This window comes from Prionailurus viverrinus, chromosome E3 (genome assembly GCF_022837055.1).
Source record: "Prionailurus viverrinus isolate Anna chromosome E3, UM_Priviv_1.0, whole genome shotgun sequence".
Classification (NCBI taxonomy): domain Eukaryota; kingdom Metazoa; phylum Chordata; class Mammalia; order Carnivora; family Felidae; genus Prionailurus; species Prionailurus viverrinus.
In genome coordinates, this window is record NC_062576.1 from 27,113,890 (window position 1) to 27,138,879 (window position 24,990).

The 24,990-nt window shown below is 47.3% G+C and overlaps 1 protein-coding gene across 1 annotated transcript in view; it reads left to right on the top strand.

Moving 5' to 3' along the window:
• Positions 1 to 18,537, top strand: part of SYT17 (synaptotagmin 17) — an 83,324-nt gene extending 64,787 nt beyond the window's left edge. Inside the window, exon 8 of the mRNA XM_047839336.1 lies at positions 18,210 to 18,537. Coding sequence (XP_047695292.1) covers positions 18,210 to 18,406 — 197 coding nt within the window. The 3' untranslated portion in view covers positions 18,407 to 18,537. The remainder of the gene's footprint in view (positions 1 to 18,209) is intronic.
• The last annotated feature ends 6,453 nt before the right edge of the window (positions 18,538 to 24,990 follow it).

Genomic DNA, 24,990 nt, shown 5'->3' on the forward strand with positions numbered 1-24,990 from the left:
ATTTTGAGAGAGCGAGAGCAGGGGAAGGACAGAGAGAGAAGGAGAGAGAGAATCCCAAGGAGGCTTTGTGCCGCCAGTGCAGAGCCCAGTGCGGGGCCTGATCTCACAAACCGCCCCCCTGAGACTGTTAGGCACTGAGAAAACTGGCGAACGTGACAGATGTGGCTTCTGCCTTCCCAAAGGAGTGAGATGATGTGCGTGTAGGGATACTTAGCACATAACAGATGCTCAGTGGGTGTAATTTTCTCTTTCCATGTGTGTAAGCTGACATGAAAGCTGCTCCCCTAGGTTTCTGCCTAACCCCCAGCCCCCACAGGAAAGCAGGATGTAGTTGGCTTATAATGGCAATCGTTTCTGGAGACAGCCTTAGGCAAGGGCATTCTTCACCCGCCAACAGGTGGGTGAAGAATGAGCAGAGCGGGCACAAGGGGTAGGCCTTCCCTCTGTCTTTAGGCGCTGGTGCCCCACTCCGGCCGGGGGAGGCAGGGTCTTTGCGGCTTACCTCACGGCTGCTTTCTTTGTGATCCTGAGTTACACAGGCCCAGGAAGGTGTCCGCTGGCCGGGCACCAAACTTCTCATTACGTGTCTGCTTTTAGATTCTATTCTGCCTAATTTTATCAGGGCTGGAGAAGCAGAAGAGAGGCAGCCTATGGATGATTCGTGGGTGGGATCCTCTTCCATCCTGGTTCAGGGTCATCTTGGCCCTCTCAGTGGTGTCTTGGGTCAGGAGGGGTCAGGACACTCCAGGGGGGCATGGACAACTCTGTGATCAAATGAGGGTCCCCAGCCTTACTACAAGAGGTTTCTGTAAAGCCCAGGGTGTTCCTGAGGCATTTGAGGACTGGGGCAAATCATTATTTCCCAGGTTATTGAGGGTGCCTCACAAGAGAAGTCACAGAAGGGATAATGGGAAGGGCAGGAACTCAGTGGTAGCTCTCTTCCCACTTTTTTTTTTTTTAATTTTTTTTTTAACGTTTATTTATTTTTGAGACAGAGACAGAGCATGAACGGGGGAGGGTCAGAGAGAGGGAGACACAGAATCTGAAGCAGGCTCCAGGCTCTGAGCTGTCAGCACAGAGCCCGACGCGGGGCTCGAACTCACGGACTGCGAGATCATGACCTGAGCCAAAGTCGGCCGCTTAACCAACTGAGCCACCCAGGCGCCCCTCTTCCCACTCTTAATAACAGGCAACCTTCATTAAGGCTTAGTGGATTCCAGGCACCGCCCCAAGGACTATCTGAGTTGGCCCTCACAACAACCAGACGAGGGAGGTATTACTGTTATCCCCATTTTATAGAGGAGGAAGAACTCAGATGATTTGCTTAAAGTCACTGTATGAACTAAGGGAGGGGAAGGCTGCTGTAGTAGACCAGCCACGTTGTGTGGGGCTTAGCACAGTAGAAGCTTCTTTCTTGCTTGCACACTGGTGTTTGCGGGCTCCTTCACGAGTAGCCTTTCGTGCAAGGATTCAGCGACCCAGGCCCCTTCTGTTTTGTGGCTCTGCCGTCTTCTCAGGCCATGGAGGGTTTCACCTCCAGCTGGTGGTTGGGAAAGAGAGAGAAAGTGTTGAGGATTGTGTGGGAAGTTTTAATAGGCCAAGCCTGGAAGTTACGAATATCACTTTCACTTCCATTCAGACTCCGTTGGCTCCAGCTCCCCGCGAGGGGGAGGCTGAGATAACAGTCCTGCTGCTCGTCCAGGAAGAAAAGGCTTTGGTGACCTCATGGCCGTCTCTGCCAAAGGGGCCCAATTGGGCAAATAAAAGCCAACCTGGGCCCTGAACAAGCTTGCTCCCCTGCCTCCCCAAGCACCTGCTGCCTCTGAGCTCCCCCATGAGCATCAGTGTTGGGGGGATCCCACCTCACCAAACCCCAAGCTCGGGGAATTCAGCCCAACGAGAGCAGTTCCTGTAGTGAATTCGCCAGATACCTTTTGGCTGGCAAGCCCTGGGTACCTGCTGACGTACGAAAGGAGTTGACCACTGGTTCTCAGCTGGGCTGATGTTGTCTCCCAGCGGACATTTGGCAGGGTCTGGAGGTGTTTCTGGTTGTCACAACTCCAGGGGTGTCACTGGCATCTGGTGGGTAGGGCTCAGGGATGCTGCTGGCATCCCACAATGCACTGACAACCCCCACGATGGTGCTGAGGTAGAGACACCCCCGAACCAGAGGGGTGGATCTGCTGGTCTTGGAGTTTGCGGGGTGAGGTGGTGACCTCTGTGAAGGGCAGGCAGGTGCCGGCTCAGAGCCAGTCTGCTCCAGTTAGGTGCCTGTTAGAGGCATGTTTCTTCTTACGGCATTTTAAGCTCTCTTCATTCTTAGTGGTTTTTCTTTGGCTGCCTGAGTGTGAAGAATTCAGGGGTAGAAACTCTTGGGTGAATGTGTGCTCATCTGTGCAGATTTTTCAAATGGCTTCCTTGCTTCCACCCATAAAAATGTGGGCAGACAGAAGCATGCTCTGCAAACAAGCCGCCTTCCCAGGTGGTATGACCTGGACAGATGGAGTGCAGCCTGGCTCTGCGGGCGAGGGGGTGGGGGGCCCTCTCAGGAAGAGGAGCAGGGTATTTTTAAATCCGGTCTCTGCTCCTCCCCACCTTGTGGTTTATGGGTATGTGTCACTTGCATGTGGTGATGTGCAGGGTTCACAAGGGAAGAGGAGTTCTGATGGCTTTTCAGTAATTATAAAGGATATATATTTATACACACATGTATGTGTATATAATACAACCATTAGGAGAGAGTAGAATAAAAAGTAAAAATTCTCCCTGCTTAAAGATGGTTACTCCTAACAAGTCTTCTTTCTAGGAATATATGCATTTATGTGTATGTGCACATGTATGTGCCTATATATCTGGCAGGTGTACATGAGTGTGTGTGTGTGTGTGTGTGTGCATGTGTGTATCTCCACCTGCTATTGTGAGTATCCAAAATATATATGCTTTTCTGTAACTTGCTCTTTTCACATAATGGTTCTTGGGCATTTTTTCATATTAGCATACTTATATATAGGAGAGCCAGGCACCGTGGATATATCAGTGAACAAATTAGACAAAAATCCTGGTTTTGGGGCACCTGGTGGGGGGTGCTCAGTCGGTTAAGCGTCTGACTCTTGATTTCAGCTCAGGTCATGATCTCACAGTTTGTGAGTTCGAGCCCCATGTTGGGCTCTGCACTCACAGCATAAAACCTGCTTGAGATTCTCTCTCTCTCTCCCTCTCTCTCTGTGCCCCTCCCCTACTCTCTCTCTCTCTCTCTGTCTCTCAAAATAAATAAATATACGTTAAAAAAAAGTCCCAGTTTCATTAGGTGGCTACTTGAACATGGGAAGACAAGTAGCAAACAAAACAAATCCGTATGATGCCATGTAGAGATGATGTTCGGTGCTAAGGAGGAAACAGAAGGAAGGAAAGAGAATAGTGAGTTTTGGAGTGAGGATTGCAAGTTTTTCCAAGGTGGCCGGGAAAGGCCTCATGGAGAAGGGGACATCTGAGCCAGGATGTGAAGGCGATCAGAGAGGAGATTGGAGATGTGCCACGTGGATGTGAGTGAGTGCAGGAAGAGCATTGCAGCCAAAAAGGATAGCAAGTGTAGAAGCCTTTACATGGGAGAGATAGCCGGCAGACCAGCGTGGCTGACCTGAAGCACAGATTCCCCTAATTATTTGTAACAACCACGTGATATTTCATTAAGTCCAGGAGTTGAAGAAGTTATTTAATTAGTCCCCTGTTGGTACCATTGGGACTAATGCCAGGTTTTTTTTGCAGTTAGAAGAATCATTGGGGTTGGCATCCTCAACGCGTCTCTGCTGATGTGTCCAAATATACCATGAACTAAAACCCAGCCATGGGATTGCTTGGTCGAAGCATAGATGTTTGTCTGTTTTGATAGCTAGTGTCAAAATTTGCAAGCCCCCCCCCAAAAAAAAAGTGGCACAGTTTTATTCTTTTCTGTCTTCTTGCAAACGAAACAGATGGTTTTGGCAAATATTTTTGCACCTTTGTGGCCCAGGGAGGCCCCAACTCCTGGCCGCCCAAAAAAGGATTCTTGTAAGGCTGAAATAAACAAGTTTTGAAGATTCTGAAGTGCTGAACAGCTACAAGGTGATTTTTTTTTTTTACCTTTAAAAAGCATTTTGATTTTTAATATATATTATATAATAATTCAAATATATGGAAAAGTACAGAAAAATAATCACAGGCAATCAGCACCACCCTCCCTGCCCCCCCACCCCGATCTGCCTCAGATTAATTTTTCATTTCTCAGTTGCCCTCGGCAAAGCAATTCCACACTGGTTGCTGGCTTCCAGAACCCAGGGTGTGCAATTATTTTATTTTGAAATGAACTGTGTGAAAAAGGGATACATGGACTTAATCAAGGTTTAAAACTTTTGCTCTTTGAAAGAGTTAAGAAAACAAAAGAGCAAGGCACACCTCGAGGAATTTTTTTGGGGTGCCTGGGTGGCTCGGTCCATACAGCATCCAGCTTCAGCTCAGGTCATGATCTCGCGGTTTGTGGGTTCGAGCCCCGCATCGGGCTCTGTGCTGACAGTTCTGAGCCTGGAGCCTGCTTTGGATTCTGTGTCTGCCTCTCTCTCTGCCCTTTCCCCACTCGCTCTGTCTCCTCTCTCTCTCAAAAATAAATTTAAAAAAAGAGGAATTTTTTGCAAAACATAACCAATAAAGAACCTGTATCCAGAATACATAAAGAATTCTAGTAGCTCAGTAACAAGACAACAGTCCACAATTCAGTAAAAAGCGGGCCAAGATTTGAACAGACGCCCTTCGCAAGAAGACACAGGAACGGGAAAGCAGCACCAGAAAAGATGCTCTACCTCCTTAGTCATCAGAAATGCAAAGTAAAACCACCGTAAGATCCACTGCGTATCCACTAGCACAGCTAATGCGGAAAATACTGGGGCGCCTGGGTGGCTCAGTTGGTTGAGTGTCCCTCTGTCTTCTGCTCAGGTCATGATCTCGCAGTTCGTGGGTTTGAGCCCCACATCGGGCTCACTGCTGTCAGCCTGTCAGCACAGAGCCTGCTTTGGATCCTCTGTCCTCCTCTCTTTCCATCCCCCACTTACACTGTCCCAAAAATAAATAATTTTTTTTTTTAATTTAAAAATAAGGGCTGAAAATACCAAGGGTTGGCGAGGATGTGGGGCAACAGGAACTTTCCTGCATTTCCGGTAGGAATGCAAGATGCTGTAACCACTTTGGAAAACAGTATGCATGGCCTTCTAAAGTTAAATACACATTTACCATACAGACCAGCATTCCACTAGGAGTGGAAGAGAAACGAAAACATACATCCACAAAAAGTCATGCACACAGATGTTCCTAATAGCATTATTTGTTAACAGCCAAAAACCTGGAAACAACCCAAATGTCCATCAATTTGTGGATGGATAAACCAATTATGATACATCATACATTAGACTACTACCCAGCAATAAAAAAGAAAAAGATACTAATACACATACACATGGATGAATCTCAAAAACATTACGGTATAATGCAAATGACTATATACTATGTGATTCCATTTTTATGAAATTCTGGCGTAAGCAAAACTTGGCCCACTTGGGTCAAGGAAAAGGATGGAAGGGAAAGGGAAAAGAAGGAACTTTGTTGGAGAGAGAGAACTATGTATCTTGATTATAGTGGTAGTTACGTGTTTGTATACAATAATCAGTATACATCCAATTGTGTACTTAAAATGGATGGATTTTATTCTGTGAAAATCATACTTTAGTAAACAAAACCGAAGAGAATTTTTTTTTAATTTTTAATTTTATCTTATTTATTTTTTTAGTTTTAGTGACTTCTTTATTTTTTAAGTTTATTTATTTATTTTGAGAGAGAGAGAGAGCACAATCGAGGGAGGGGCAGAGAGAGACAATCCCAAGCAGGCTGTCTACTGTCAGTGCAGAGCCAGACATGGGACTCAAACTCATGAACTGGGAGATCGTGACCTGAGCCGAAACTAAGAGTTGGACGCTTAACTGACTGAGCCACCCAGGAGCCCCATAAGTGGTTTTTTTTTTTTTTTTAATTTTTTTTTTAACGTTTTATTTATTTTTGAGACAGGGAGAGACAGAGCATGAACAGGGGAGGGTCAGAGAGAGAGGGAGACACAGAATCTGAAGCAGGCTCCAGGCTCTGAGCTGTCAGCACAGAGCCCAACGTGGGGCTCAAACTCACGGACCGAGAGATCATGACCTGAGCTGAAGTCGGCCGCTTAACCGACTAAGCCACCCAGGCGCCCCAGTATTTTTTTTTTTTTTTAATAAAATATGTGGATGTGATTTTAATTTGCATTTGTTGGGAGTCTCGTGGCATGGAACATGCCTGTGGAAGGAGAAGGGCATTTAAGGCAGGGGTGCGCCTTGAACAGGGTCCAGCGTGCTCATCTGTCAAAAGCAGACTTGAATCTTTCATTTGCTGTTGTGATTAGACAGCACATCAGGGTGCTGGACCCTTCTGTTCAGGCCCAGGATGGTGTTTCTGGCCATGTGTGGTCTGGTTGTTGTGGTCACTGGGATAACCTGGCGGGACCCACCGGAAGCTCCTCGGCCTCTCTCCGGGGACTGTGGCCTTTTTCCCTCCTGTGACCAGCCTGTGAACGGAGTAGCCGCACAGACCCGGAAACAGATTTCTGGGGCAGAAAGAAGCAAGTTAACGGCTATGAAACAAAAATGGTTGAGTTTGTGTGTTTGTCTTTTACTGTCTCAACATTTTATTGAGACCCTTTAAGAAAATATTGGAAGAATTATTCAGTCAACACCTGTATCCCCATCACCTAGATTTTACAATGACTATTTTGCTGTTTGCTTTGTCACACGTCTAACCATCTCTCTGTGTATCTCTCAATTCATATTGTTTCCACGCCTTTCGAGACCAGTGGCAAACTTTAGTTCCCATTCATTTGTTGTTTAAAGTTGACTTTTTGCTGAAGCTTGGCATACAGAAAATCGTTACACAGGCGTGACTTATGAAGAAATCACTGGCCATTGATGATTAAGTGAGTCTCCTGCCCCTTTCCTCTCTCCAGAGGTTGGGCAGTTGGGATGGGCTGAAAGGTCCAACCTTCTAATCATGCCTTGGGCTTTCTGGCAGCTAGATCCCATCCTGAAACCATCTGGAGACCTCAGCCATATCATTAGTATACAAGAAGACACTCACCAGTTGAAGATTCCATGGGTCTTAGAGGCTCTTGTTCGTGAACCAGGGACTAAGACCAAATATTATAATAAAAGATGCTCCTATCATCCGTTTCACTTGGAAATTACAAAGGTTTTAGGAGCTCTGTGTCAGGAAGTGGCGGCAGAGACCAAATATGTATGTTTTATTATGTCACTTCATGTGCATTCGTTTACATATTGTCTGTGACTCCTTTCTTTTAATGTTTGTTTACAGAGAGAGAGAGAGAGTGAGTAGGGGAGGGGCAGAGAGAGGAAGAGAGAGAATCCTAAGCAGGCTCTGTGCTGGCAGCCCAGGGTCCAACGTGGGGCTCGATCTCATGAACTGTGAGACCGTGACCTGAGCCAAAATCAAGAGTTGGACACGTAACCAGCTGAGCCACCCAGGCGCCCCTGTGGCTGCTTTCTGCTGCAATGGCGGGGTAGTTGCAACAGAGACTACAGTTGGCCCTTGAAGCCTAAAATATTTACTGTCTGGCTCTTTATGGGAAAAGTCTGCCTACCCTTCCCCTGATGTAACACCTCTGGGCTCTCTTTCATTCATCTTATTATTTGATTTATTCTCTGTTATTTTGTATCCACTCCTCCCAGGGAAGAGTTGACTTACCTGACTGGGAACAGTTTTCCTCTGGAGGTCCACAGCCTTCTGCTGGATGGGATTAAGGTGGGTCCCAGCCCTCCTCTCGCTGGGACCTACCTGCCTACGATGGGTGGGGAGGGGTGGGATTCTCTGTAGCTCCTTCAGGGCACCTGCTGTTCAGGCTTGGCCCTGCAGGGACAAGGCCTCCACTGGTTTTGGTCAGAGAAGTTTAATTCCAGAACAACTAGTAGGGCCAGGCCCCCTCCCACAGTCCAGCTGAACTACCAATCCAACCACTGTTTTGTTTGCACCTAACACAGTGTATCTAACCTGGCCCCATGAGAATCGCCAGGGGAGCATTTGAAAAACCCTGGAATCTAGCCCCTGACCCCAAACCAATCAACAGAATCTCTTGGACTGAGTTTCCAGGCACTAGGCTTTTTCAAAGCCTTCCAAGTGACTCACATGTCTGCGATATTTCTTCTTTATTTTCTCAATTGTTTCTCAATTATTTCTGAAGACTGGGAGGGGAAGATTCGATTAATTACCCCCTTGGAGGTTCAGCAGGTGTTTTGCAAATAGCTCTGAAGCCAGTCTGTAGCGAACATTTCCCCCAGAGGGATGCCAGCAGCTCAGAAACAAGTGTACAAAGATGATCCTCTTTCAGATACATACATTGTGGTTGTTCGTGTAAAAACAAGCACATTATATTATAGTCACACCTTTAAATGCTTCCTCCTAGACGGTGTGATTCACACCCAGAACTGAAAGTGATTCTTCCACCCATATGCCATCTTTATAAATGCAGGCTCCACATGGCTCAGTTTCCGCACAGAGGAGTGAAAAAGTGGACCAGCCGTGGTCCAAAGGAATTTCAAAGGGAATCTCAATCTTGAGTCCTAAGTCTTGAGGAAGGTGGAAAAGACCTAATTCTAAGGCCACAGTGACAGTTCTCAGAGCCTCTTCCTCCACTCCCAGGTTTGTGGATTAATGAAGGGAAACCCCAGGCCACATGCTTTTCCCTTAAGGCAGGGTTGCTCATTCTCAGTGCTTGCGGGCGTTTGGGGCCAGATGATCCTTTGTTGTGAGGCTGTCCTGAGTACAGTAGGGTGTTGAGCTGTATTCCCGCTCTGGTTGTGACAGTCCAGATGTCTCCTAACTTTGCCAAATTTGGGGAACAGAACAGGCCCAGCTGAGAACCACTGCATGAAAGGAATTGAACAACTCGTTAAGCTCGTATATATCCTGTAGACCTGGCCAAAAGGGACTTCCACCCTGGGCCTTGTGCTTTCTTTCTTTTTTTTTTTTTTTTTTTAAATTTTTTTTAATGTTTATTTCTTTTTGAGAGAGAGAAAAACAGAGCATGAGTGGGGGAGGGGCGGAGAAAGTGGGGGGAGACACAGAATCCAAAGCCAACTCCAGGCTCCAAGCTGTCAGCACAGAGCCCGACACGGGGCTCAAACTCATGAACTGCAAGACTCTGAGCCGAAGTCAGATGCTCAACTGACTGAGCCACCCAGGTGTCCCTGGGCCTCGCGCTTTCAGTGGGGTGAGAGGTCTGAAGGCAAGTCCAAGGAGTCAAGGTAACATGCCCACCGCACGCTCGGGGCTCTCTCTAGCGCATCCTCAGGAAAGCAGGCCATGACGGTAGTGTGTGGGCCCAAGGAGACAATAATAGTACTCACCTTGTAAATAGAGTTGTGGGGATGAAATCATTAGTGTCATCACGAATCCCTAGAACGGGGGCTGACACACCATATGCACTGTTTTTCGTATCGACAGTCGGTAGACATAAGACAACTTCCTTGTCTGCTGCCTACCTAAAGAAGTAGCCATTCAGATGCTGGAGGCAGACCTGCTGAAGCCCAGAGAGATGATGGGAAGGTCTCCAACATGGCGCCTCACACACCAGCTGGAGGGCCTAACTCCCCTATAAACACATTCACATGCAAAATATTCCTACTCCCAATCTTGTTGTCATATATCAGGGTCCGTGGAAGGGGGAATGGGTGAGACTTTTCCTTCTAAGAGAAGAAGTGATGTTGAGCTCTGAATGTCCGTCCTTTTTGCCACAGGCAGGCTCTGTGACCTTGGGCGCTCAACCTCCTAACCCCTCTGAGCCTCTAATTCTCTGTCTGCAAAATGGGGATATAAACAGTACCTTCTCTGATAGGATTGTGGTGGGGATTGAGTCAAAAAATGTATATAAACTACTTTTTTCATTGCCTAGCTACAGGACTCAGGATTTGGTATTGCTGATTTTTAATTACAATAACATTGTTATCTAAATTGTCCTTGTGACTGTCGGAAGGAAAAACATGGAGAAGAACTCGCTGTTTGAATAGCTGCTATGAATCACAAAATGAAACCTCACCCTTAAGTCATGGATGAAACTTCTTAGAACCAAAGGAATGTTACAGTTGAAAAGGGCCTTAAAACCTAAATAGACATACTCGTTGTAAAAATGGGAAAACTGAGGCCCAGGGAAGGGATATGATTTACCTAGTTTTGAAGAAACATCTGAAACATTCAGAGAGAAAAAGAAACAAAAGGGAGTGCTATAGTTTGAGGAAGTTTTGCAAAGGTTGACAAGAGAATGGGTACCATCTTTGTTGGGGTGCGTCTGAGCTGGCCAGTGGGGAGGAGAGACAGGAGGAAACAGGGCCAGGGTGACTGCTTTGGGGCTTCTCTGAGGGTTGAGGTAACTCTTGAACATCTAGACAAAGTCTGGGGATCCCTCCGTGCTGAGGAATTAGGGAGGACTGGAAAACAGCCCAGGATGGGTTTTGCTGGCTTCATGCATTTTTTTTTTCAGAAGTGAGGGAACAGCTCAACTCAGCACCCAACAGGTGGACTACAGGGTCTGTGACGAGGTGGGGCTCTGACCGTGACCTGAGAGCACCCCTGCACTGTGCTGTCAGCCTTGAGGCTGCACATGGGGTATCACCTTGGGAACCATACATGCAAAATGGGGAGCTGTTGAGATTTTTTTTTTTTTCCTTTTAATTTGCAGTGTTTATGACACCCACACGCTAAGTCATCCAGCTTCCCTTCCAGACCAGCTGCCTTGGCAAACTCAGTTAACAACCCAAGAGTTTAGCTCTTGGGGGGTAGAACAGCTTCATTTTCACAGCAAATATCAACATGTGAAAGCCTTAGCTTGCTCCTGACTCACTCAGGGCACCCAGATTTTGACTGGAGCAGTGGGCAATCTCCCTGCACCTCCCTGCACCTCAGTCTCCCCAGCTGTAAAGTGGGCCAGTGATAGCAACTGACTCAGAGCCGTGGTTCTCAATGGAGAAGGGTTGGATGCTGCTGCTGGGGGATGTGTGACAGTGTCTGGAGATAACTTTGTGTTGTCACAACTGGGGAGGGGACTGCTTGCTAATGACATCCGGTACTCAGAGGTGCTTCTGAACATCCTGCAATGCTCAGAACAGCCCCACAACACAGAATGATCTGGTCCCAAATGTCACTAGTGCTAAGGGTGAGAAGCCTCACTCTAGAGGGTTGATAGGAGATTTCACAAGTTAATCCACATGATGTGCTTAGCCCTGGACCATGCATATGGTAGGTGCTTAGTAAAGGGGCGTTACTCTCCATGCTCCTTCGAGGCCTGGTCCTTGAGCCCAGTGGGTGCCTCTCATCATGCTTTGGCTTTGCCAGAGTTCTTTCCCTCGCCTGAATTGCCATGGTGAGTGGTGCCACAGAGGCAGACAGATTTGTTGATAATTCTTGAGAGGTAAGTTGAGCCTAAAATTCTAGGATGTGGAACGTGCCAGGTGTACCCAAGCCCTGTCTGAGGATGGAACTGGACTTTGGTGGCTCATCTGTCTGCACAGAGGACCGTCCCCAGAGACAGAAGCATCAGGGTGCTTGAGATTTGTCAAGGCTAGGGAGAGAACACAGTGTGACTGACAGGTGACAGCATGTTGCTGGGCAAGGTGGCAGCTCTGCTCTATAACCGTGGGGGAAAAGGGCACTAAAGGGGTTTTGTGTGAGTAAATCTTCCACTGACTGGACCCTCTCCCCTTTGACTTTAAAAAAGGCTTTAAAATTTTAACTGTGCTTAATAGAAAACTTTTCATACTTTCTTTGACCCGCTAACTGGAAAACTGAACTTTCTGACTGATTCGGAGCCATAGCTGTAAAAATAAATGGTTACAAAGTGAATATCCCTTGGCTGGATGAAGGAGTACAGGGTTGTTTGCCCGTTTACGAAGTGGCTCCCTTCCCCTGTACCTTTTTTTTATAACTTTTTTTTTTTTTAAGTTTATGTATTTATTTGAGAGACACAATGCGAATGGGGAAGGGGCAGAGAGAGAGAGAAAAAGAATCCCAAGCAGAGCCCAGCATGGAACTTGAACTCACAAAACCGTGAGACGATGACCTGATCCAAAACCAAGAGCCACCCAGGCTCTTAACCAAGGCTGAGCCACCCAGGTGCCCCTCCTGTAGTTTTTTTTTTTTTAATGTTTATTTATTTTGAGAGAGAGTGTGTGTGAGCGAGTGGGGGAGGGGCAGAGAGCACAGAGAGAGAATCCCAAGCAAGTTCCACGCTCAGTGCAGAGCCCAACGCCGGGCTCAATCTCACAACTGCGAGATCACAACCTGAGCCCGTGTCTAGGGGCGGTCGCTTAACCGACTGAGCCACCCAGGTGCCCCTCTGCTGTACTTTTTAAAGTTCTTGTATCTGTCTGCTAGTCACAATCCACTAAATTAATTTAAATTACTGCACATGGGGAAATCAGATGACCAAGCTTATTCGGAGTATGTCTAAATCCACGAAGAGGAAGTAGATTCTTAGAGAATATGTGAGGAGCCCTCTCTATGGGTTTGACGCACGGGCTTGGAATCTGTTCTGACTATTGTGATGCCTTTGTGCTACCACGGGGCAGGTCATTGGAAAGTTGCTTTCAGATGACTAGGGTACATCGTCCACTAATACTAGTGACTGTAGTAGCATGAGTCCCCAGAACAACCAGTAGGAATATTTGGGGATGCCTTACAACGACACTGCCAATTGTGATTATTCCTAAAGAGGAAGAAAGTAGGGATCTAGTTACGAAGAACTGGCTCCCTTCACGGGGTATTTGCTGCAGATATTCAAGTTTTGTCACAACGAGCTCAGTGACTTGGTTTCCTTATCTGTAAAATGGAGGGGTTGGGGTATCCAGCCCACTGTCTCTGGGCCCCTTTCTGGATTCTACGTGTATCTGGCCTTAAGTCCCCGTTTCTCCAACAACACGCTCCCTAGAATTCACAGTGGTGGCAAATCTTGATACTCTCCCAGGCCACTTTTTTATAATAGAAGTCATTAGTTTTATTCCGCTCTGGCTTACTGTCATTTGCATTTTATTTATTTATTTTTTTTTTAATTTTTTTTTTTCAACGTTTATTTATTTTTGGGACAGAGAGAGACAGAGCATGAACGGGGGAGGGGCAGAGAGAGAGGGAGACACAGAATCAGAAACAGGCTCCAGGCTCTGAGCCATCAGCCCAGAGCCCGACGCGGGGCCCGAACCCACGGACCGCGAGATCGTGACCTGGCTAAAGTCGGATGCTTAACCGACTGCGCCACCCAGGCGCCCCTCATTTGCATTTTAAATGTTCGATTTCTAAAAGACTGTTAAGATTGCCATAACTTTACCCAATGGTGTGCGAGTGCTGAAGCCTGCCAGTTAACTCAGATGGTCACGGCAGCTACTGTTTCCCCGTCAGAAAGGCTGAATCACTGAGGAGCGCCTGCCTTTCGAGGGCCAAATGATTCACGGAGCCAAGTTACTTTGCAAAGTGGGATAAGGAGCGTAGGATATTAGACTTCCTTTTAGTCTTCTTCCCCTTCTGGCGATTTAGATGTGGATTCTCTAATGGCAACTTGTTTTTCTCTTGTTTTCTTTCCAAAGCAGTATGTACTTGGAAGAAGTGCAAACTGTACATACTTATATAATACAGAAGGCAAAAAGTTCCCTGTTTTCCCTCTCTAGAGAGAGCCACTCTCAACAGTTTGGTGAAATTCCTCCAGACTGTTTTCTATTCTATATATTAACACTTTTTTAACAAAAAAAGAGAGTGTGTTTATGTATACTATTTTGCATCTTCTTTTGTCTCCTAGCAATATGCCTTGGAGATTTTTCCATCTCATATATATATATAGGTCTATCTCATTTTTAACAGTGACATTGGTTTCCATGGCATTATTACATCAGGATGATTTAATTAGTCTCCTCCAATCCTACTCTGGATGCCTCCCAAAGCTGATCTGAAGACAATGACTTGGGTTCAGGTAAACTACTAAGGAGGTGATCCCAGGAAGTATTGACAGGAAAGTGAGGAAGTGAGGCAGAAAAGGGAGGCAAGCCAATCAGGACATTTGGTAAGTGGATAACTGCAGCTTGGAAGGTCCCTAAGACCATGAAGTGATTGGCTGGAAGCATTCACCAACTTAGAAAAGCTATTATTATTATTTTTCTTATGTTTATTTATTTTTGAGAGAGAAAGAGTGTGAGCGGGGAAGGGGCAGAGAGGAAGGGAGACAGAAGATCTGAAGCGGGCAGTGCTGGTAGCAGTGAGCCCGATGTGGGGCTCGAACTCATGAGATCATGACCTGAGCCGAAGTCGGATGCTCGGACTACTGAGCCACTGAGGTGGCCCTAGAAAAGCTATTATACTCACGGTTATGGTTTATTACAGAAAAAGGAAACAGACTCAAATCAGCAAAGGAAAGAGGCACACAGGGCAGAGTGCAGGAGAGACCAGACCAGAGTTTACAGTCGCCCTCTCCCAGTGGGGTTGTAAGGACAGCACTTAATTGTCCCAGTTAAGTGGAAACACACTTGGAGGGTTGTCAACCAGAGAATTTCACTCAAGCCTTGATGTCTGGGATACTGATTAGGGGATCAGTCACATAGGCATCCCAGTGGCTGGCTGACCCTAGTCTCCAGCCCCTGCTATTGAGTGGCCCAAGCATTACGCCAGAAATCATAGTTAGCACAGACTGGCATGGCCCAGGCAGAGGGCTCTAGGTGCTTGAGGTAGGACACGCCCCACAGAGGCTTTGGGTGGCCTCTAGGGTGGGCCGAGGGGGTGGACAGAGGACCACAGCCTCAGCTACGTTTCTTCATGGACATTTTGATTATTTCCATTTTTCATTCTTTTTAAAATGTATTTATTTATTTTATTTTAGAGAGAGTGTGGGAGCAGGGGATGGGGGGTGGGAGGGAGAGAGAATGAATGAATGAATGAATGAGTGAATGAATGAATGAATCCCAAGCAGGCTCCATGCTCAGCACAGAGCCCAACATGGGGCGTGATCCCATGACCCTAGGATCCCAACCTGGGCCGAAATCGAGAGTCTGATGCTCAACCGACTGAGCCACCCAGATGCCCCTCCATTTTCCATTCTTACAATGCTCTAGAGCAAGTCAGCAAACTTTTCCAGAAAGGGCATGAGACAAACTACTTTCAGCTTTCGGGGCCACACAATCTTTTTTGCAGGTCCTCAGCTCTGCTACTGTAGTGTAATGACAGCCACAGACATTATGTAAACAAATGGATTTGACTGGGTTCCGATAAAACTTTATTTACAGGGGCACCTGCTGACTCAGTCGGTTTAGTGTCTGACTCTTGATTTCATGCAGGTCAGGATCTCACAGTCATGAGATCAAGCCCTGCATCGGGTTCCTTGCAGGGTGTGGAGCCTGCCTAAGATTCTCTCTCTCCCTCTGCCCCTCCCCTGCTTGCATGCACTGGCACATGCTCGCTCTCTCAAAAAAATAAATAAAAATTTTATTTACAAAAACAGGTATTAGGCCAGATTTGGCTTAAAGGCTCTAATATCCAGATATTTTCCAATATCTAATATCCAGAATATACCCTTGTATGTATATCTTTGTGCAGATAAATCTATGAGATAAATTCGTAAGAAATAGAATTGCTGGATCACAAGTTATAACATTTTTATTTTGAGTAGATACTGTGAACCTCTCTCAAAAGTTGAACCAACTTCCTCTTTCACCAACAGTGCATGGGAGTGTTTGAGATTTCCTTTCTTTATTAAAACCCCTTTCCCAAGGAAAACCTACATTCCATTTACTAGGATGTATTTCCTTTTTCCTTCTTGAGCTTTGGAGAGGCAGAGGAAGGTAGAACATTCTGCCCCCAAGGAATGCCTGGAGTGGCCTCATGGTAGTTATCTTGCTTTACCGAGGCCCACAGAGAAGGGCACTCTGGTAACTTGTTTTTGTTTGGTGAGATCAAACCTTACACTGCCCACAAAGCATGGTTCAAAACAATCCTGAGTGTTACCTTTCCAAAAAAAACATCAATGCATCAGAGAGCTCCTTAGTAATGTCTTATTAAGCAAAGATTCCAGTCCTGATTTCTCCCTTCTGTAAGGGATCTTCACATAAACAAGATTACCCACGCATACTGAACACTTTACCAAGTTACAAAAAATATACGTGGTCCAATTTTCGTCCACGTTACTGACAGGTGCTGGACACTTGAGTGGTGCTAGACCTGATTGGTACAGGCTAGCCTTGTTCATCCTGGGCCTTTTTGGTATTTAGACAATGGATGGGGTTTTGGGGTTTTGTTTTTCCACTTTTCTTTTTTTCTTCCCATTTCCCCCCTCCCCAATTTTCATCATTTAGAATTCTTGGTATGAACCTCACAGGGGAGAACAGAGGCTCATTAGCATTCAAGTTCTGTTTTTGGCTGCATATTTTAGCTGGTTTATTTGATAATCGGCATCCCTCCTGGGATCCAGCCCGCTTTTGCTCGGCTCATGCTGGGTGATATTTCCCATTCTGCAGTCCTTCATTTATAACACAGACACAGCCTGCTTTCCCGTTAGCGAGATGGCATGCCCGGACTACCCACACGCAGATAAAGAATTAGGCAGAACTTGGCCAAGAAGATAAATCAAGCTAACTATCTCATTAGGCTTGAAAGACACAAATTAAGCTTGCATTAGAATTAACAGGGAAGCCTTCCAAAGAGACACACATTACAACAAGGGGTAGAAGACATTGCCATGGCCGTTTCTCTCAGGAAACTTGCCTTCATGGCCTGGAACAGAGGAAACATAAAATCTCTTTTATAAAAGGTCCACAGACAGGGGCGCCTGGGTGGCTCAGTCAGTTGAGCGTGCGACTTTGACTCAGGTAGTGGTCTCATGGTTGATGAGTTCAAGCCCTACATCTGGCTCTGTGCTGACAGCTCAGAGCCTGGAGCCTGCTCCGGATTCCCCCTCTCTCTGCCCCTCTCCCGCTTATGCTGTGTCTCTATCTCAAAAATAAATAAACATTAAAAAAAAATTTTTTTAAAAGGTCCACAGACAGAAATGTGGGATCAAAATAGCAGGATAACATTCATTGAGTGCTTATCTAGGTACTGTGTGCTGAGAGCATTCCACACATTATCTCACTGAAACCTCACGGTGACTTGTGAGGTCAGGTACTATCACGATTACTGTTGCGGGGTGCCTGGGCGGCCCAGGTGGTTAAGCGTCCGACTCGTGATTTGGGCTCAGGTCAAGATCTCACACTTTGTGAGTTTGAGCCCCAGGTCGGGCTCTGTGCTAAGAGCGTGGAGCCTGCTTGGGATTCTCTTTCTCCCTCTCTCTGCCCCTCCCTCCTGCTCACTCCCTTTCTCTCTTTTGAAATAAATAAATAAACATTAAAAAATTCTTTCCCTCCCCCCCCCCCCAAAAAAAAGGTTCCTGTATCACCTAGGAGGAAACTGAGTCTCAGTCTGCATTTGTCCCAGGGTCCTAGAGCTGGCAAATGATCGCCCAGGATGTCTGGCCACGTGGCCCGCAGTGGTTCATCCAGCATGAACTGGCCCCCCAGGGAACATTGGCCCCACCTGGAGACACGTTGGGTTCTGACAGCTCCTGGCATGTAGTGTGTAGAGGCCGGAGGCGCTGCTAACCATCCTGCAGGGCACAGGACAGCCCCCATGACAAAGAATTACCCGACCCCAAATGTCAGCAATGCCACGAATGAGAAGCCCCGGGTTAAGTCCGCGGCCAGCCTCCAGTGACGGCTGACTGTCCCGCTAGAAGTCCCCAGCTGTAGTGCTCCGCGGACGGTGGGGTGGGGCGACGGCCGTAAGTTTGAAGCTGCACGTTGGAGGGTATGCGGCTGTCTGGTGGAGCCACGACAAAGTCTGAGCGGCGGCAACACGCCTGGTGTGGTGAGGGCCACCTGGTGCCACGGGAGTGAAGGGACCACGAGAGGAGGGGATGAGGGACGGGGGGAGTTCTCATCGATAAGAGAAACAGATGGTGCCTGAAAGCAGGAGCCCGTGTCTGCAGCGGAGGACCGTGTAGACTAACGACCTCTGTCTTGTTCTTGCCCCCCTGTTCCGTTCTCCTCCTTCCTCACGACCTCCCCCCTGCCACCCCCGCCCCTCTGGCTCCCCAGTGTTCGGCCACAACATGAAGAGCAGCAACGACTTCATCGGAAGAATTGTCATCGGCCAGTATTCTTCGGGCCCCTCCGAGTCCAACCACTGGCGACGGATGCTCAACACTCACCGCACTGCCGTGGAGCAGTGGCACAGCCTCAGGTCCCGGGCTGAGTGTGACCGTGTGTCCCCTGCCTCGCTGGAGGTGACCTGAGGGCTGCGGGAAAAGCAGCTTTCGTTTGTTTAAAAAAAAAAAAAAAAAAAAGGGAAGAAAATTTAAGACAGAAAAAAATGTGTCACATGCCTGTTACATCCACACTTACACACTCACAACACACACACACACACACACACACACACACACACACCCTAAATCCTCTCAGAACAGAGAGGAAGCTGACTACTGAACACAAAATGGCTGCCCTCAATGAGCAAGGCCTGAGAACTTTCTGGAAACCCCATCTATATGTCACAAGCTGACTGGGCTCTGCCGTGAGACTCATTGGCAGTGTTTGTTCCTGTTGATACCCCTGCCTCAAAATGCACTTTCCACCCTCAGGCCAGAGAAAGGGCCTCTTCAAGGGCGCCAGCCTCCTTTGAGATGAAATTCTGCAAGAGCGTGGCCACTGTGTGGGAGGCCCGACCCCCATGTCCAAAATGCACACCCGCTGACTGGGTGACTTCTGAGCAGGCCGCTGATCCCTGGGGTTCTTCCAACCTGATACCTTTCCCCCAAAGTGTAAGTACTTTGCCTTCTCTTTAGTGGATGTGATAGATTAGACTATTTGGAGAAAACAAATGGCAACAAAAAATATTCCAGTGTAAGAAACTTCCCTGGCTTCACTGAATTTGTCCTTGTGTTAGCTTATTCCTGGGGACCCCCTGTGGGTACGTGTGTGGATGTTCTCACGTGGGTGCCCTCACAGGTGAACGTGTGTGTGTGTCCCCATGTGTCCTCTTGGTGAGCACCTCCGTCCTGAGCTCTCCCTTCTCTCTGCCTCTCCCTGTGAAATTTCACCCAGTGTCCTCCCGTCTGTCAAGACCCCACCTTCAGTAACAGCATGTGCGTATGTCAAGTAAATAGAATATGATAGAGCAAAAGTAACCTTCTTTGACCGAATCCTGGTAACAGTGACACACAGAAGACCTGCAAAGGACAGTTACGCGGATTAAAATGGCCACCGCACCCCCCATCCACGATGACTTCTTCCTTGTCATACTCCGAGGATCTCTCTGTGTTTGTGTGTGAACCAAAGTCATTTTTCTCATGCTAAGGAATTAGTGTAGTTAGGCTAGATCTCTCCCCGTTGGATGCTTCTGTATCTTTCCCACAGCCTATTGTCTGGCATAATGGGGAGCTATTTATTGAAATTAAAGATTATTTATTTGTGCCATGCATTTGAGTTCTCTTTTTCTTCATGAACACGGGGCATAAAGTGTGCGAGGGTGTTTTGGTTACTACTGCTGTGTAACAAACCATCCCAGCAATTCAGAGCACTGGTATCGCCTGGAGGTCAAGAACAAAAGGCAGGAGGGCTAGGTTAAGCTTCTTAGGAGGAAAAAAGAGCACTTTCCTTCTCTATTAAATGACTTCCTTGGGGCGCCCGGGTGGCTCAGTCGGTTAAATGTCTGACTCTTTGTTTCGGCTCAGGTCAGGATTTCACGGTTTATGGGTGTGAGCCCTGTGTCAGACTCCGTGCCCTCTCTCTTTCTCTCTCTCTCTCTGCCCCTCCCCTGCTCGCTGTCTACGTCTCTTTCTCAAAATAAATAAATAAACATTTTAAAAATGCATTGGAGAAATGAAATGAAATGGCTTTCTTCCCATGGTTGTCCAGAAGAGGGTAAAAGCATGAGAGAAACAGGGAGTGAGGGAAGGTGGGTACACAGCAGGCGTTTGGCACTAGAGATGAGGTGATAACCGTGTTCGGGCCCCTGGGCTTTGGAGCCATAGAAGCCACGGTTCAAGTCGTGGGCCCACCGCTCCCTAGCCACGTGTCCTCCAAGCCTCACGACTTCTCTGGGCTTCGGTCCCCTCGTTGTCTTAGTTAAGATCACCTCAAAGGCAGACCTCGAAGCAAGGGCTTGGATGCAGCTTGGGCGCTGGGGTGGTGACCGCCCCGGAAGCCTAAGTGGAGGAGTAAGGAGAAAAGCTGATGAAGGCTGCATCGACCGGCACTGCGGGCAGCTGGGGCTCAGTCATGCTGGGGACCCCACAGAACACACTTGAGAACGATCGCAATGGGGAAACTGGAATATTTAACTGCTGACCCTCATCCCTCAGGGCCCGAGGGTTGTCGCTGGAGACCTTAAACATTTGGCACTTTAGGACGGTCCCGTGTGGGCTCAGAAAGCTTCAGTAGCACCAAGAAATCCTCAGGCAGAGAGAATGAGGGGCATGTGATCGGCCGGGTGTGTGGCCTACGGGCACTGCCAGCTGTCCTGTCTGAAATAGGGTGACAGTTCCCCCCCCAGTACGGCTCATGCGAGGATCTGCCTGGACGATGCTCGCACAGCCTAAGCATGCGGTGCGTGCTGGCTCTTCCCAGGAGGCATGCGTCTGACGACGTTTGCTGGTTGACCGGAGGGGACGGTTGTAGGACGGATGTCAGAGCCGTCCACGTCTCTGAGGAGAGAGTTTGTCAGGGACGAGGGAAATGTGTTGGAAGGTGAAGGAATGACTTGGTTTCTATAAAACTTGAGCCCCAGGTGCCCTGGCCGGGGCTCCCCATTTGTTTTCGTTAGCATCTTCCTCCTCCTCAGCGAGAAGGTGGGAAAGGAGATTCACGGGCCACCTACACACCCTCTTTGGGGCCTGGGGACCCAAGTTCAAGGGGAGGAGGTAGGGCAGGAGCAGTGCTGTGAAGTTTAGAAGGCGAGTCTGTTTTCCCACCCCCGGTCCTTGAGTCCTCTCGGCTCTTGGGACCCAGAGCCTCTTAGGATTTCAGCCCACCCCCTGGGACTTGACATGTGCTGTGACCTGTGGCAGCCCTGCTCAGACATGATGAGTCCCGGGGCGCCAGGAAGGTCTATTTGGAGCACTGATAGGGGATTTTTTTCCAGAAAGCTGGGATCACTGCAGGGGAATGAAGAAAAGGATTCCTTTCCTTTCTGGGTGACCTGTCTTCTACTGCCAGTGGGGTACCTGCCCTTTTTCATGTTCAAAAAGACCATTTAAAATAACTCGGGAATTGGGGTGCCTGGCTGGCTCAGTAGGTAGAGCATGCAACTCTTGATCTTGGAGTTGTAGGTTTGACCCCACCGTGGGTGTAGAGATTACCTAAAAATAAAATCTTTTAAAAAAAAATAGAGGCACCTGGGTGGCTCTGTCGGTTAAGCGTCCGACTTCAGCTCAGGTCATGATCTCACAGTTCACGGGTTTGAGCCCCACGTCAGACTCTGTGCTGACAGCTCAGAGCCTGGAGCCTGCTTCGGATTCTGTGTCTCCCTCTCTCTGCCCCTCCCCCATTTGTTCTCTCTCCCCTCTCTGTCTCTCTCTCTCTCTCTCTCAAAAATAAACACTAAAAAATATTTTTAAGTAAATAAAAGCTAAGAAACTAAAGGACATGGTTGATAGATGATAGGTAGGTAGGTAGATAGGAAGGAAAGAGGGAGGGAAGGAAGGAAGGAAGGGAGGGGAGGGGAGGGGAGGGAACAATCTTCACTGAGTCCTCAGGTCACCATGAGCACAGTGTGTGTGAATGTGTGTATGAGTGGCTGGGGCGGGGGTGGGTCAGTAATGCCATCACACAATAAATACAGCTTTAGGAAGAAAAATATATATACTATGTTATGATGACATCTCTATTACAACCTCCAAATCACAGCAAAGATCGTATTTGTTAAGGAAATTACCTACCTTCTGGTCAGTATATTGAGGTCTAAAGCAGAGGTTGGCAAACTACTGTTTGGCAAACAAGCCCACTGCTCATTTTTGTAAATGAAGTTTTATTGGCATCCGACCAGGCCCGTTCCTAGTCTTTGGCACAGGTGAGTAGTTGTGACAGGGTCCCCGTGGCCTGCAAAGCCTGAAATACTTGCCCTGTGGCTCTTTACAGAAGTTGAAGTTATAGTAATGTAGGATGAGTAGGTCTAGAGAGCTAACGTACAGCGTGATGCATATAGGTAAATAACACTGGACCGAATACCGAAATTTGCTAAGAGAGTAGATTTCAGGTGCTCTCATCACCAAAAAGAAGGTAACTATGTGAGGAGATGATAATTAGTTTGACTGTAGTATCATTTCACTGTGTATGTGTGTATCAGGTCATCACACTGCATACCTTAAATACATACAATTTAAAAAAAAATTTTTTTTAATGTTCATTTTTGACAGAGAGAGAGACAGAGCATGAGCAGGGGAGGGGCAGAGAGAGAGGGGAGACCCAGAATCTGAAGCAGGCTCCAGGCTCTGAGCTGTCAGCACAGAGCCCGATGCGGGGCTTGAACTCACGGACTGTGAGATCATGACCTGAGCCGAAGTCGGATGCTTAACCGACTGAGCCACCCAGGAGCCCCAGTATCTTTCATGTTTCAAAAGAATTTCCAGTGGCCTGTGTCTGACCACCCTCCTCCCCACTTAGTGGGTTCACACTCTGAACGTGCTTGATTTCCGTGACAGCAGGGACCCCGAAGTGCAGTGCACCCGATGACGGAGAGTAAGGAGAAATTATCCAAACTTTATGTTTTGTTATCAATCTTAAAAAAAAAATTGTTGGAGCACCTAGGTGACTCAGTATGTTAACTGTCCGACTTCGGCTCAGGTCATGATCTCACTGCTCTTGAGTTCGAGGCCCACGTCAAGCTCTGTGCTGACAGCTAGGAGCCTGGAACCTGCTTTGGATTCTCACTCTCCAGCTCTCTCTCCCCCTCCCCTGCTCATGCTCTATCTCTGTATCTCTCTGTCTCTGTCTCTCTTTCAAAAATAAAAAAACTTTTTTAAAATTCTCAATTTGGGGGCAGAGTATTCTGTAAGACCTGATATATTAGCACAGTAAGTAATCCACACACATCACTTATATAATAAATGTATGTCATTCCTAAATAAATACACGTGCATGTGCTGGGATGTGCACCAGCACCCGGTTATGAGGCAACTGGTAGATATGAGGCATGCTGTAGGCTGAAACTGAGCCTAAGCTGTGCTCGGAGCCTGAGTCAGGCTTTGGCAGGCCCCCCGTGCCCCCCCCCCCCCGCCCCGGCCCAGAGCCAGCAGGGCAACGCACGCTGCGTGGGCACAAGCTAAGTTAGAAGTTATGCCTCACAGGCACAGCCGCGGGTGTTCCAGAGAGAAAACCAGCGACTGGGACGGATTTGACTCCCTCCTGTCAGTGCCAGCCACACAAAGTGTCAGAGTACCTGATGGAGCATCTCAGGAGTGGAAGCAGGGAGTGGGGAGTGGGGAGTATGCAGGGTCCCCTGCCAGGAAAGGGCTGGCACTGGCTCAGTGATAATCCTAGCAACATTTGCTATCATTTATTGAACATCTACTACTTGCCAGCATCTATGCTAAGTTTTAACGAACAAATTATTTCATTCAATCTTTGTGGGGTAGGTTCTGCTGGTGTCCCCTATTTTATTAAGGGGGAAGCTGAGGCCTCAGAAGGGCAAAGTGACTTGCCTGACAATACACAAAGTGGAGGAGTGAAAGACTCCAGTTTTTAGAGACATTAATTCCTAAATGCAATGACATTCCCAGTGAAAACACCAGTGGATGTGAAAACATTTATTTTAGGGACACCTGGGTGACTCAGTCGGTTAAGCGCCTGACTTAGGCTCAGGTGATGATCTCACAGTTCATGAGTTCAAGCCCCGCGTTAGGCTCTGTGCTGACAGCTCAGAGCCTGGATGGAGGCTGCTTCAGATTCTGTGTCTCCCTCTCTTTCTGCCCCTTTCCCACTCACGCTCTGTCTCTATCACGAAAATAAATAAACATTACAAAAATTTTTTTAACATGTATTTTTTTTAGGAAATAAATATTTGTTAAATTCTTGGACCTATTTAGTGAATAAACATAATTGTTAGCCACTTTTTAAATTTGCATCCAAGTTAGTATAAAGTTCAATAATGATTTCAGGAGTAGAATCCAGTAATTCACCCCCTACCTGTAACACCCAGTGCCCATCCCAAGTGTCCTCCTTAATGCCCCTTGCCTATTTAGCCCATCCCTCTACCCACAACCCCTCCAGCAGCCCTCAGTTTGTTCTCTGTAAGACTTTCTTATGTTTTGGCCCCCTCCTTGTTTTTATATTATTTTTGCTTCCCTTCCCTTATGTTCATCTGTTTTGTATCTTAAATTCCACATATGAGTGAAGTCATATGATACTTGTCTTTCTCTGACTAATTTCGCTTAACATAATACCTCTAGTTCCATCCATGTTGTTGCAAATGGCAAGATTTCATTCTTTTTGATTGCTGAGTAATACTCTGTTGTATATGTGTGTATATATATATATATATATATATATATACCACATCTTCTTTGTCCATTCATCCATCAAGGAGCTTTTGGGCTCTTTCCATACTTTGGCTATTGTGGATAGTGCTGCTATAAACACGGGGGTGCATGTGTCCCTTCGAAACATCACACCTGTATCCCTTGGATAAATACCTAGTAGTGCAACTCCTGGGTTGTAGGGTAGTTGTATTTTTAATTTTTTGAGGAACCTCCATACTGTTTTCAGAGTGGCTGCACCAGCTTGCATCCCCACCAGCAATGCAAAGGAGATCCTCTTTCTCCGCATCCTCGCCAACATCTGTTGTTGCCTGAATTGTTAATGTTAGCCATTCTGACAGGTGTGA